The sequence below is a fragment of the Rhipicephalus microplus genome, chromosome 5 (genome assembly GCF_043290135.1).
Source record: "Rhipicephalus microplus isolate Deutch F79 chromosome 5, USDA_Rmic, whole genome shotgun sequence".
NCBI lineage: Eukaryota > Metazoa > Arthropoda > Arachnida > Ixodida > Ixodidae > Rhipicephalus > Rhipicephalus microplus.
This window is the reverse complement of record NC_134704.1, coordinates 144,660,596-144,673,931: the sequence shown is the minus strand read 5'-3', so window position 1 is coordinate 144,673,931 and position 13,336 is coordinate 144,660,596. Positions and strand designations below refer to the sequence as shown.

The 13,336-nt window shown below is 47.4% G+C and overlaps 2 protein-coding genes across 2 annotated transcripts; one reads left to right on the top strand and one right to left on the bottom strand.

Annotated features, from left to right (window-relative positions):
* Nucleotides 1-494: 494 nt before the first annotated feature.
* Nucleotides 495-2,311, bottom strand: LOC119161886 (uncharacterized). Its single transcript, XM_075896015.1, has 5 exons — nucleotides 1,510-2,311; nucleotides 1,349-1,451; nucleotides 893-977; nucleotides 768-809; nucleotides 495-631 (listed from the first exon to the last, which is right to left on the bottom strand). Exons 1-5 carry the CDS (start codon nucleotides 1,803-1,805, stop codon nucleotides 495-497), a joined length of 663 nt encoding a protein of 220 aa, XP_075752130.1. The 5' UTR covers nucleotides 1,806-2,311.
* A 3,138-nt stretch (nucleotides 2,312-5,449) lies between these two features.
* Nucleotides 5,450-12,547, top strand: LOC142817398 (uncharacterized). The gene is made up of 2 exons (XM_075894420.1): nucleotides 5,450-7,293; nucleotides 12,139-12,547. The coding sequence occupies exons 1-2, from the start codon at nucleotides 5,540-5,542 to the stop codon at nucleotides 12,440-12,442; spliced, it is 2,058 nt and encodes a 685-aa protein (XP_075750535.1). The 5' UTR covers nucleotides 5,450-5,539; the 3' UTR covers nucleotides 12,443-12,547.
* The last annotated feature ends 789 nt before the right edge of the window (nucleotides 12,548-13,336 follow it).

Sequence of the window (13,336 nt, the reverse complement as noted above, 5' to 3'; positions counted from 1 at the left end):
GCCCGTTCCAGTGCTGCTACCATACGCCGCGCCAGAGAAGTTAAGTGCAAGGCTGATCTTCTGATCCCCCGCACCTCCTGCAGTGAATCATCATGGTGGAAATGTTTGCATGAGCTGCTGAAGAACTCTCGACCATCTCGTGGCTTGAAGCTGCTGCTGCGGAGAATTGCAACGTGAACAACAATTTCCCCTCAGTTGAAAATTCATTGGCCTGGTGGCATCCTTTGAAAGTGTGAAGCTTCGTGTACAAGCTATGCCCTCTTCGTTTGGATCAACAAACAATTGCTGGAACTACTCTTCATTCATCTCCTCAAATGCATCTCTTACAATCAAACAGCCCTTTTCAGGGCTAACCAACCTTTTGCCCGGCAGTTTATCATTGCAGATGTCAGATACCGTGCCCTCAATACAATGCATGTTTCTTATTTACAGCCCAAGTTGGTTTCAGTCATCATAACAGAGCATCAAAAATGTTCACACCCTTTACGTAAAATTTAAACAAACGGTCTACTCGCATCAAGCAACTTCTCAGTCAGCTCGAGGCTCTGGTCGCACTGGGAAGACACCCGCAACAAGGTGTCGGTGCGCCGTGGCCTCTGTTGACGGCGAGGCCGCACAGGAGGCTGAGGCACTGCAAACATGCAGCATTTTCGTCACCGCATGCTGTGGTAGGCTTTAAGTCTATGGCCATGTTGTGGATAATTGGGCAATTCGAATAACATACGAGAGGTTATTTTCTCAAAACACTTTGATGATCAATAACTTACCCGGTGCAGCGGGGCCGCTTTCCAGGTAACTTGGGGGGGCTTCTGTGGAGTAAAAAATAAAAGTTCACGAACTGGGCGCACATACGTCCTATAATCAATAAAACACTAAGTTCTCAGATGCTTACGTGTGGCTGTGTCACTGTCAGCTGCTGCAGCCGCTTCAGTGGCTTCCACCTCGACCTCCATTGCAGGAGCGGGAACATCCGCCTGCTGGAAAGTGTCGTGGGCATAATCTTTCAGAAAAAGGGTATTCGTTACTCTGGCTATTTTACAACCTTACCTACTAAACATCTGCGGAAACGTTCTGCAGCTATTCAGTGGTCAATGATATCAAGTATTACCATTTTAGTGCATGCACTTGCCCGCAGGCATTTCGTGTCTGTTTGATAAATAAATACGCCTTTTACTGCAAGGGCTGCAAAGCGAGATTTCAGTTGACAAACCTACCTGCTTTTGAATTCTTTTTCCTGCACTATCTTACTGTTCAACAAGGTTCCCCTAAAGGCACCCCTTACAAAATGGGCAAACTCTGTCATGGCACCGCTCAGGAACCCGTGATACTGCGGCGGCAGAGTGCTTACCTGTTGATATTCGAGGGAACCGAAGACGCCACCGAAGCGCGCCAACCCGGTGAGTTGCAACACGCGACCCCGGAAGCCTGGCAGACGACCCCCTCCAGTGCCCCTGGAAATATACACCAATGTCAAAGAACAAATCGCCCGCACATTCAACGGTCACTCACGTTTGTGCCTCTTTGATGGCGGCGGCGTCACGGCGGGCCTCGTGCACCTGCCTGCGCCACCAAGCCTGCCAGTCATCCGCGCTTTTCTGCGCAGGGCCTTCAAGGTTCAGCGCGTCGCTGAGCTCTTGCCACAGCCGCCGCCGGTCGGCGACCGTGACGCCATGCTGCAGCTCAATGGCTTTCGCCGCGAGCTGCGGATGTTCGCTCATAAAGGCGAGCACCAGCGCGCGCTGACCCTCGGAAACGCGGATGAGCCGCTGCTGCTGGTGGCTAGCGGTGCCGTTGCCCTCCGCCATGACTGCGCTCGACCGAGCCAACGACTTCGAAAGTTGCGCCGTTTAGTAGTGGAGTTTTGAAAACAGTAACTGCTTGAAACAAAGTTGTACCTAGCGCCACCACAAATCGTCCCGCTAAATTTAGCGTTGTTTAGAACAATAACAGAAAAAATACGTTTGGATTGTATTGTATTCCTCATTAAACAATTAAAAACTAGTGCCAACACATTTTAATAGTGCGCAATAATAGTCAAACACTTCTGAACATGTTACAAACACTTTTCACTTTGCTATACGGCCCCCAAGTCAACGTCAAAATGATGACGCAAGCCTCCATTTCCCTCATTGGCTGTTCACTTCCTCTCGTCCTCGCGACCGCTGCAGACCGCCCATTTTTTGACGTCACCGACAGACCGCCTCCGTCCGGATTTGGAATTTTTACATAATTGCGCCACTGATAGCAGAGTAGCGCATTTGTATTCTAACGCCGCTAGCAACCATGCACTGCGGAGGAGCTGGTGCACAGGCCAAAAACGGTCGCCGTTCACCTGGAAGGGACCATCGTGCGCCATGTTGCTTGTTAGCTACGAACTGGTGCTTTAGATTCATGGCCTTAAGCTTCGACGGCAAAGTATTCGCATGGATTCAGCACCATTTTCGAAAGGAATACTAAAGTAGGGTGGCTAGAATGGGGAGGTGGGATGACCGGCCTCCGGAGGCTGGCCCAAAAGCGCGTTGCTGCCGCGCGGTGGCGCTGCCGGTGGGGGCGCTGTGCTTTTCTCGCGTCGTCTACTTGCCTCTGGGCGGGTAAATGATTCGACCGCGCTCAGGTTTACCGCTGTAGTCTTTTCAATTATGTTGTTGACGTCGAGAAACTTGCACGTGTAATCTACAAGCGCAAACCACGCAGCCGATACAGAGCGTGGGTTTCGCGGCCCCTTCTTGCGAGGTGGGCGCGCTTGTCACACGAAAAATAGTTTAGAGGAATCTCTCCCGCAGACCAGTAGGTGGCAACAACCCTGCGTGTGTCGCTCGCAGATTTGTTATTCATTTTCGATTGCAATAGTATTTTAAAGAGTGGAAGTCAATGCAGTTTTTATGCAGTGCGGCAGAAGAATGCAATAAAGTACAAGACTACAAGACTGGTGGCTTGATACAAGTTTATTGGAAACAGTACATTAAAACATTACATAACACAGGGCTTCACCTTCCTGTCCATTTTCAGCAGAAAATGGACACGCGTAATGCTGTAGAACCTGACAACCGATGTTGTTAAAGAAGCTGAATGCTCACTGCAGCCAATTTGTGGCACATTGGCTGCTAGGTGCAAAAAATCCTTCACTACTTCGGTGTGCAAGCGCGTGGTGCTAAATACACGAGTCTATCTTAAAGGGTTTTGATTAGACTGTATGGACGGACAGGGAGGTAAAGAAGGCCCCCCATGTCCCACTTTTTACACGCTTCTGCTGGCAATTTGTCCGTCACACTATCTCGTGTCACGAGGCAGGCATACTTGCAAGCTTCGCATTAGGTTGAGAAGATCCGCTTCCTGGCTACATATCCTGCAATATAATAGGTGAGGCGGTCATCACTGCGTTCTTAAACGTAGTCAGCGTGGTCAATCGCAACCTCTGCTGCTTCGACGGGTAGTGTAACGTCGTCACAAGCTGGTGCTTCATTTTCAGACGGGGAGGTGCACGAAAAAGAGATAGTCTTTCACCGCAGGACTTGTAGCCGGCGTCGCAACCTGGCACAAAGCACCACATCTGCGTTTTTTTTTTTTTTCCGTCGACGGCATTCTTCAGAGCGGTTCAAAAATCGACGACAACCGCTGACATCATCTCCTTCAAGAAATCGGGAAGTGATAGAAAAAGCAGGCCGTACTTCGCGAACAGCGACCGCTAACTTGCGCTGCTCCGTCACCTACGAGACACGAGCAACACATGCTCACACTCGGCACATGCCAACAGCGCCCCAGACTGACGCGCCAAATTTCCCCCCAGCGGCGAGAACGCGCAGAGGGGCCTCGCTAGGCAAGAGGCCGCCGCCTCAGTCATCACACCTCCCCCTTCTAGCCACCCTAACTGATGTAATCAATGCTGCAGGCTTAGTGGGGTGCTCCTTGAATATCGGATAATCCATATTTTGCGTTTGTGATCCTTATCTTCCATAGCTGGCGCCCCTTGACCACGTGGCAGCGGTGACTCATGTTACTCGGCACTACGCTACACCTTAGCGCTTTGCGTTACCAGGAGACTCAAATATGCTTTTGAACTCCCGTGGAAGGGTCCCGAAAGAAGGTGTTTAATCTTTCTTCGCCGATCGTTGACACGCCAGGCACGTCGACTGGCGATCGGCGACGCGCTTAAGCAAGTCACCTGCAAAAGCAGAGTGCGTCTTCGCCGCGTAACTATGGTTGCTAACTAGGTGAGATGGCGGACCTATTCGCTACTCTGCTCCCGTAGGGAGCATATGTAGTTACTCTAGTGGGGCGTAAAAATCTTGTTTATGCTCCCTGCGGCAGCATAGTCGCGCGCAGGTCCGCCATCATAGCAAGCATAATAACGAGGTGAAGCCGCCTTCTGTTTTTGCTGGCGCCACGCTCTCCATAGCTGGCGCCACTTGACGTGGAGCCAGCTATGGAGAATAAGCAACAAGTGACAAACACAAAATGCATGTCCTCCAAGATTCAGGGAGCGCCTCGCTAAGCATATAGCATCGAATATTTCATCATAGTTTTTCGAAAGGGGTGCCGAATGCACGCAAATCCTTTTGCTCTCGAAGCTTGAGGACATGAGTCTGAAGCACTTAAAAGCACCATTTCAGCGTAGCTAACGAGCCACAGAGTGCACGACAATCACTTGATAGATTCCAGGTGGACCAGGAACGCTTTCGGCGGGGCCGCCATGTTTTCCGGACGCGGCCTGTGCATCGACTTCTCCGCAGTTAATTGTTGCAAGTATCGTTGGAAAACAGATGCGCCACTCTGCTACCTAAACGTAGCTATATACAGTAACTCTAGTGGGGTGTAAAGCGTGGCGAGCTTTTTACGGCATCCCCCCCTCCCCCCGCGGAACCATCCGCGATTTCTCTTTCTTTTTTGACACAGTTTATGCACCGATGAGAGAAGCTAGGCAGGCTTTTGAAAAGGTGATATGAACATGGCACGATTACAATATCGCGTTCTACCCTTCAAACCGAAGCTCAAGCGTCATCCATGTTTTCCTGCGAACTACGCCTTCAAAAATTTAGTCAGAGTGTTACTTTTTTGCATTTGTCCCTGTAATGTTGGTATAGGTGTGAACACTGAGTAAAAAACACTGTGCCCTATGAAGGTACATTTTAGGTTAAAAGTATTGTAGTACCACTGAAGCTTGTAAATCTTAATGAAAATTCGCAACCTTGGGATATATTAATTTTCGTTATTTTTGAAATGTAATGTAAGATCATGTGGTGTTGCATTTGGAAATCACCTTTGTACGTAAATTGAAGGCATATAAGTTGTTCTCATGCGAGAAGATTAGCACTGCCATTTTTTGTGTTAAACCAAGAAATAGTCTTTGAAGTTTCATCTTCATGGTTGTCTTCCCGTACGGCAGCTTACTAACGTTCCCCAATAACCGCAGGAATATAACTTCAACATTCACGCAGGTGGAAAAGATACATCCGGAACGTCACCGACTCTTGCGGCCGCAGTCATTGACTAACGAACACTTCCGTTTCGTGGTACTCGTGAAGCAAGCTGAATCGTCGACATGCTGGCCTTGGGCGGAGGTGCTGCCGACCACCTCGTACCCTGTACAGCATCGGAAAAACAAACTTGTCAGATTGTCACCAAGCTGGTGACCTGGAACAGGCTGCTCCGGGGTTCCGGACTTGAAATTCAAGAGCAGCCCGAGACGTCCGATCAACTCCACATTATGAATTTCCCCTTCTCATCAACCTGGGGGAGTATTAAACTGTGGAAACTACCGAACCAAGCGGAGCTTCTGGAGTGGTTACTCTCAACGCACAAATGCATAGGAAGCGTCAGTCTCGACCTTTCCCTAGGTCACGACACAAGCACGCGTGTCCTGCGTGCCATTTCTGAAAAGAAGGGGGTCAAAACTATGAAATTATCTAGCATGGAGGCTTCAGCAGCGAGAACCATTTCTGCCACCCTACCTTGCCTGACGGAAATCGTAACTCTCCACTTGACGTGCTTCCCGTGTCTTCTGGACGGCTTTATAGACCCCCTGTGCAGGTTGCTGCAAGCGTCATCGTCTCTCAGGTGCCTACACCTAAGTGGCACTTTGGTACAAGAGACGGCCGTCGACATGTTCTTCACCGCCATCTCAAGAGGATCCGCTCTGAAAGGGTTACACCTTCAAAGTTTATTAATCAAGAGCGGAGCGCGTCCGCAAGCTCTAAAAGAATATCTCAGCTCGACCACGGCGCTAAATGTCTTAGCTGTGACCGTGATGAATTTATTTATGCAACGAGCCATACTAGAAGGCATTTTGAAAAATCGGAGCATTAGAAAGCTCTCACTTCATGGCTTCCTCGAGGACGAGCAAAGCGTGGCCCTGATGTCACGTATAATAAGGGAAAACCTAGTAATACGCGTTCTACATGTTGAGACAGCGCGGAAGCGAGGGCCGCTTGTGTTGAACCCGGTTTACGGCTGCTGGGTCACTCCTTTGATTGAGAATAATGCATTGAAAGAAGTGAGCCTTTCTTCCTCTATACTGCATCCCACAATGTGGTCCGACTTCTTCCGGGCATTGCCGACGAAGAAAACACTGAAGGTGGTTCGCATTTGTTTGCTATCGCTGTATTCTAACCTCCAGTGGCTCTGCGCAGAGCTGAAATGCAGCGGCTGTGAAAGAAAGGTTTCCCTCGGACATCACCAGTTCACAGGGCAGATAGACTTGATTGACTGCGAGGCGTTTTCAGGCACAGATTTGCTCGTAAATGTGACTGATGGCGACAAGCTAGCAATCTTGCACCGGCTACCGAGCTATGAGCACATAAAGTACATTAGTATCTGGATATATAGTGACTACATGCATCAGTCATTGGCATTAGCCGAATATTTGAGATCCACCAGAACATTGCATGTCTTGAAGCTCAGCGTCATAGGCGCTGTTCTTGGAGAAACAGATGTCCAACAACAATGGTGGACGATCATTCTGGAGTCACTATCTGAAAACAAGAGCGTCACAGAACTGGAAGTTAGAATGTTTGATATGAGCATCCGGGACACCGAGGACTTGGCTGACTTGCTCAAACGAAACACGAGCATCAGGTGCTTCCTCTTAAACACCGAATCTCCCGTGAACTTCACTGACTTTTTTCGGTGCCTCTCAGTGGGCATCCAGGATAACTACAACCTAATGAGGGTGAATGATCATGGCCCCCTAGAATCAGACGCTCTAAGCCCCTGGCTCGCTGTCAGGGAGGCAACGATGAGGAACTCCGGTCTTGTCGCACGAGCAGCTCGTATGAAGGAAGCTTCACCTCTGGACAGGTAAGAGAAACGCAGAACGTTTCTTTCTTCTGTTTTTTAGGGGGGGGGGTGCATAAATGTATGGTTTTCTTAATACGATAAAAACGTTTGAGCTCCTCCCAGGTGCTTCTAAAATATAACACTAATCTTACACAGGGAACAATGCCTCTGAGATCCTTTAGGTAGACGGATTCGATGAATAACGTGTGGTGCTTCGCGATAAAAAGTTCTTCTTAATTTGTCTACTACATTCGTTTCCTTGGGTTGACTGAACTCGTGTAGAATTCAGAATACGTGAGTTTGTTTGTTTTTTCTAAGCGTAGTGTATCTATAAAAGACACTGCCCGAGTACATCAAGAAACGGTGGAAGTTGTTGTCTGAAATATATTGTTTTACTGAAACCAAAAACATCCCAAACTTGCAAATCAATCACGCAATTTTTCAAAACGAATTTGTCGTATTCGTCGCCATGGCAACAAGTGGCGCTGGGTATACAAAACGGTGGAGAGGATAAACTCCAAGTGAGGCAATGCGAAGCAGTGTGGGTTAGGCTTCATGTAAAAGCCTCTGAAGCGTGGAGCAAGGTTACTTCGCAAGTAAGTCATTGGAGTACACATGAAAAGGAATGTGCGATTTGAGTGCGCATCTACATGTATAACCTTAAAAGCCGCATGCGGTATACAGTGGAACAAATCAAGTAATCTTGTTACCAGGCACAGGCTAAACCGAAGCTTTGATTGACAACGAGGCATCTTTTAAATAAGGTTGGAGAAGCACACCCTGTATATTGTGTGCAAATAACGCAAAGAAAGGGGCGCCATAAACATTTACAAATCGAATGAAAGACCAAACGTTAGGAAATATCTGATCACGTGAGAGGCAGTGCGCAGGAAGGAAAGATGCAGGAAAAGGAAAGCAGGAAAGTGTATTTTTTTTAAGTGAAGCTGCTTTAGAAACTATAGTCCTCGTTCAACATTTTAACAAAAAAAACTATCCTCATAAACAGTTGTGTGCCACAAGAATTAATTGAATCCCTCACTCATCACTGGTCCATTAAAAATGGCGTAAAACTCAGTCAAACGAACGGCTGTGAAGCGACGGCAGCAAGCCGATGACCTCGAGGATGTAGAATACTACGTAGAACGGGAGAGGCAACAGCAACTGCGATTGATTGATTTGTGGGGTTTAACGTCCCAAAACCACCATTTGATTATGAGAGACGCAACAGCAACTGCGAGAAGAACCCGAAGCGATGGAACGACAACGTGCCCGTCTCGTCCCTGTTTAACTCGAAGCTCTCTGCGCTGAGAATCTTCATCATCATCAGCAGCAGCAGCATCACCATCAGTCTAACTACGTCCACTGCAGGGCAAAAGCCTCTCTCATGTTCCGCCCGTCAACTCGGTCCTGTGCTTGTTGCTGGCCCTTCATACCTGCAAACTTCCTGATCTCATCTTCCCATCTAATTTTCTAAAGAATCCCATCTCCTCCTATAGTCCGCTTACCTTTTCTGGGAATTCAGTCAGTTACCCTGAATGACCAGCGGTTATCCTGCCTACATGCTACATGCCCGGCCCATGTCCATTTCTTCTCAATTTCAACTATGATATCCTTAACCCCGGTTTGTTGCCTGATCCACTCTGCTCTCTTCTTGTCTCTTAAGGTAACGCCTATAACATTTTTCTTTCCTTCGCGCGCGGCGTCGTCTTCAATTTAAGCTGAATCCTTTCTATAGGCCTCCAGGTTTCTGCTCTATTTCGGTAAGTACGGCAAGAAGCAGACGTTATATACCTTCCTCCTGAGGGATAGTGGCAATGTACCAGTCTAGATTTGAGAGCGCTTGCCCAATGTGCTCCACCACATGCTTGTTCTTCTATAGTTACTTTAATCTTGTGGTTTGGTTCCGCGGTTACTACCTCTTCTGAGTAGACGTGGTCTTTTACAACTTCAAGTGCACTATTACCTATGTCTAAGCACTGTTCTCTTCCGAGGTTGTTGTACATTGTTTTCGTTTTCTGCAGATTAATCTTAGGACCTACCTTTCTGCTCTTCTCTTATAAGTTGCCACTTCATTAAAAAGGACAAAGCACGAAAGCCCCAAACACAACAGACAAAATAGAACTCACATAGCAGGCGAAGTTGATTAATAAGCGTAAGGTATATGATGTAAGATTGTATAACATGGAGAGAATCGAACACGCTCTAAAGAACGGAGAGAGCGTCAAAGCGATGAAGAGGAAACTAGGGATAGGTAAAAATCAGATGTATGCGCTATAGGGGACAAGGAAGGCCAAGTAAATATGGATAGCATATTAGAAGAGCAGAGGAGTTTTACAGAGATCTTTACAGTAGCCGGGACAACCACAACCTTAATTTAAGAACTAGCAGTATACCCCAGATGACATCCTACCAAAAATGACAGAACAAGTCAGAAAAGCCTTGAAGGGAATGCAAGGAGAAAAATCTGCTGGTGAGGATCAGGTAACATCAGATCGGCTGAAAGACGGAAAACAGATTGTGTTAGAAAAACTACCCATTCTGTTTACGAAGTGTCTCCTGACAGGGAGGGTACCAGAATCTTGAAAGAATGCTAACATCATCTTAATACATAAGAAAGGAGATGACAAGAACTTCAAGAACTATATACAGGCCGATCAGCATGCTCTGCGTCATAGGCAAGCTATTCTCATAAGTAATTGCTAACAGAATTAAGACAACATTAGAATTCAATCAGCCAAATAAACCAGCAGGATTTCGAACAGGCTACTCAGCAATCAACCACACTCATACTACCAATCAGGTAATAGAGAAATGTTCAGAATACAGCCAACCACTGTACATAGCCTTCATAGATTACGAGAAGTATTTGATTGAGTAAAAATATCAGCAGTCATGCAGACACTGTGGAAATAGGGCGTCGACAAACCGTATATACACATCGTGTAAGAAATCTACAAAGAATCAACTGCCACCATAGTGCTCCATAAAGAAAGCGACAGAACACCAATCAAGAAGGGTGTAAGTCAAGGGGATACTATCTCCCGTATGCTATTTACCGCTTGCTTACAAGAGGTTTTTCAGATCCTATAATGGGAGAAGTTAGGGGTGATAATTAATGGAGGGTACTGCTTTCTTCGTACTTGCACAGTAAGCCGCCCGTCCGGCTTAAACAAGCCTGCAAGAAAGTATCATGGCCGCTCGATTGTCTACTTGAAAGCTCCGTCCACAAATGAGACAGACAATTGTCTGTCTCATTTATGGACGAAAAGAAGCACTTCCTTATACCTTAAGGTATAAGGAAGCGCTTCTTTGGCCCTTCCTCCCTCCGCAACAAATACCTCAGCCTGTTGTTGGAGCACTTAGAAACGCAGTGTTAAACAGCAGATTGAAACGTCATTCCTATGTGGAAATCGCGCAACGGAGTTCTTTTCTTGCTCTCTTCTTCGGCTTAACAGAGCTGGAGAGCCTGTTCATGTCCTTTTTTCATGTGTTCTTTGTTTTCTTCTAATTGCACTTCTCGCTCTACTTATTTGTCATTAACGCGACAGCCTTAAGTGCCCGCGTCTGCAGAAATTCCAGTAACGGGATCGGTGTATAGTTTGGTGGGAGTGAAAAATCAAGATTTTTCGTGACCCAGAAATTTCCTTAAATGTCAATAATAAAAATGATTTACCCGAGGTGCAGTCAAACCCATTTCTTCGGCGTTGCCCCAGATTCACGCTAATGCTTGGAAGTGCACTCGAAGTATAAAATTCATGCTTCAGAAACACGCCTGTCGGGTGTACAGGTGTCCCATAATCACAGTTATATGTGGTGAAAGCACACATTGCCATCGGTCGTCAGACCACCTGAAAGGCATAAGGATGGGGGTTTGAAGCCGACTACCCATTACAACGGGCAGCCACATTAGTGCATGCATTCTCTCATACACACGCAGTTAGTATGCTTTGTTGCAATGTAAGTGTTGTTGAAGAGGACGGAAACCTTCATCTCTCCTGTGTATGGGAAGACAGGAAGCGGCTGGCTGGCTGGCTGGCTTGCTCCTCGGCTGAACATAATGACAAATGAAACGGCGCGCGTTTCGCTTGTCATTATGTTCATGGTAGCGATATCAGGCCCTGTAGCGATATCAGGCGGGGCATTTTATCACTACCACGTTTGACTTCTGAAGCCGAAGCTTAAGCACCCCCAGTTAGCGAGAGCTACACTGGCCGTTTCACTGTGGCCGGTAGCCGCACCGCTGAGCCGTTGCCTAGCAACCATCGCAGCTGGCCGCGCCGCTAGCCGCGCCATCTCGCATGACGTAAGGGGGAGCTGGTGGAACGGCATCGCAACAAAGGAATAGCCGGCGTTGCATCGTGGGTGTATAGAAGGGGCGTCTAGGTGAGATTCAACAGTAGATATGTAAAATCAGTCGGAGAGACTGAAAGAAGCCAGGATTCATCGTCGGAATGAAATCAAGAGAATGCAGGGAGCCGAGTAAGAACGAGCTGCACACCTCAAGAAGCGTAATGAGAGAACCAAGTTAAGCAATACGATGAACCGTACCTTTCGCTATACACACACTAAGGCATAACTGAGTTGAGCTGCGGCAATGATTATTTATTTATTTGTTCTTTGTTCGAACCCGACCTCTTCTCAATTTCTTACGAATTGTGAGTTTATGTGTGTGGCATGTATGAGATCTCGAGCTTTTTCGCTGTCGATGTGTCCCCACTCCTTGTTACGTTCGAACGAATCCCGAACGAGATTTATTGAATTCATGCGACCGCTGCTCCATGTATGTAACAGCCCATGTACACCCTTACTGCATACAAGAATATACGTATACATATATCTGAAATAGCATGCGGTCACTCCTCGCAGGTACGTCACGGCCGCTTTGGAGCGCGTCGTCCTACACCCCACGCTGCTGGACGAGGTTGCCAGGGTGATCCAGGTGGACAAGGCTGAGCTCGCTGTCTTGGCGCGAGGCCGCCTGAGGAGGACGCAATGCCTGGACGGATTTATGCAGGTCGTCGGTGTCGTGAAAGACCGAGTCGTCTGCCATCCTGTAGACGACGATCGCTTGCAGCTGGACGACCTTAACGAGGACTGCTGGCGTCACGTGCGGCAGTACCTCTCGACGGCCGACGTCAAGTGCGCCGCAGCAAACGTGAATAACGTGTGACCACGTTGGGAAAGCTAGTTTCCCGAATGAACGCGTATGCACACACTGTGCAAGGTACAGTGATGTGTAATAAAGCCAACACATTCCCATGTCGGGTTAAAGAGAAAGAACAGCAATATCACTTTGCCGTAATGGAGGTGAAAAAAAACTGGCACGAAAATCAGTCTAAGCAAAATGGCAGTGGCATTGATATTTGCCAGCGAGACAATCGCATCGGTTGATGTCCATAAAACACGTGTCACTTTTGCTTTGCTGAATGATCACTGGCAAATTATATTGTAACAGTAATCGTAAAATTGTTCTAACTATACCACGTCAGAGACGAAGGTTGATAAGTTGACAGTGATTCATTGCGTTTTGGTCGAATAACGTGGACGTAAGTTATTTGCGGGAAACAAGAATGACATCACGCACCTTTATGCATTGGCAGTGATGCGCTGCATTATTTCGTCTGAATTATTTTTCCCATTCATGACTTTCAAATTATATTGGTTGGAGTTGAAGCGTAGCATATTTATACTCGAACTCTCTGTTCCTACTTGCGCAGTGAGCAGCCCGTTCGATTTAAACAAACCTGCAAGAAAATATCATGGCCGCTCGATTGTCTACTTGAAAGCTCCGTCCATGAATGAGACAGAGAGGAGAAAAGGAAGCGCGTCTTTTGCCCTTGCTCCCCCTTCAACCTCAGCCTGTTGTTGGAGCACTTGTGAAACGCAATGTTAAACATTAAAAGGAAACCTCATTTCTATGTAGAAATCGTGCAATGGCGTTGAAGCGTATACAGTATACTTATACTCGAACATATTGGGCGCACGGCTCACCGCTGGAGGCGCGAGGACTGCAATCGCTGTGACGGGCAGGGTTCGATCATGTGATCTCGCGTCACTCTCGCGA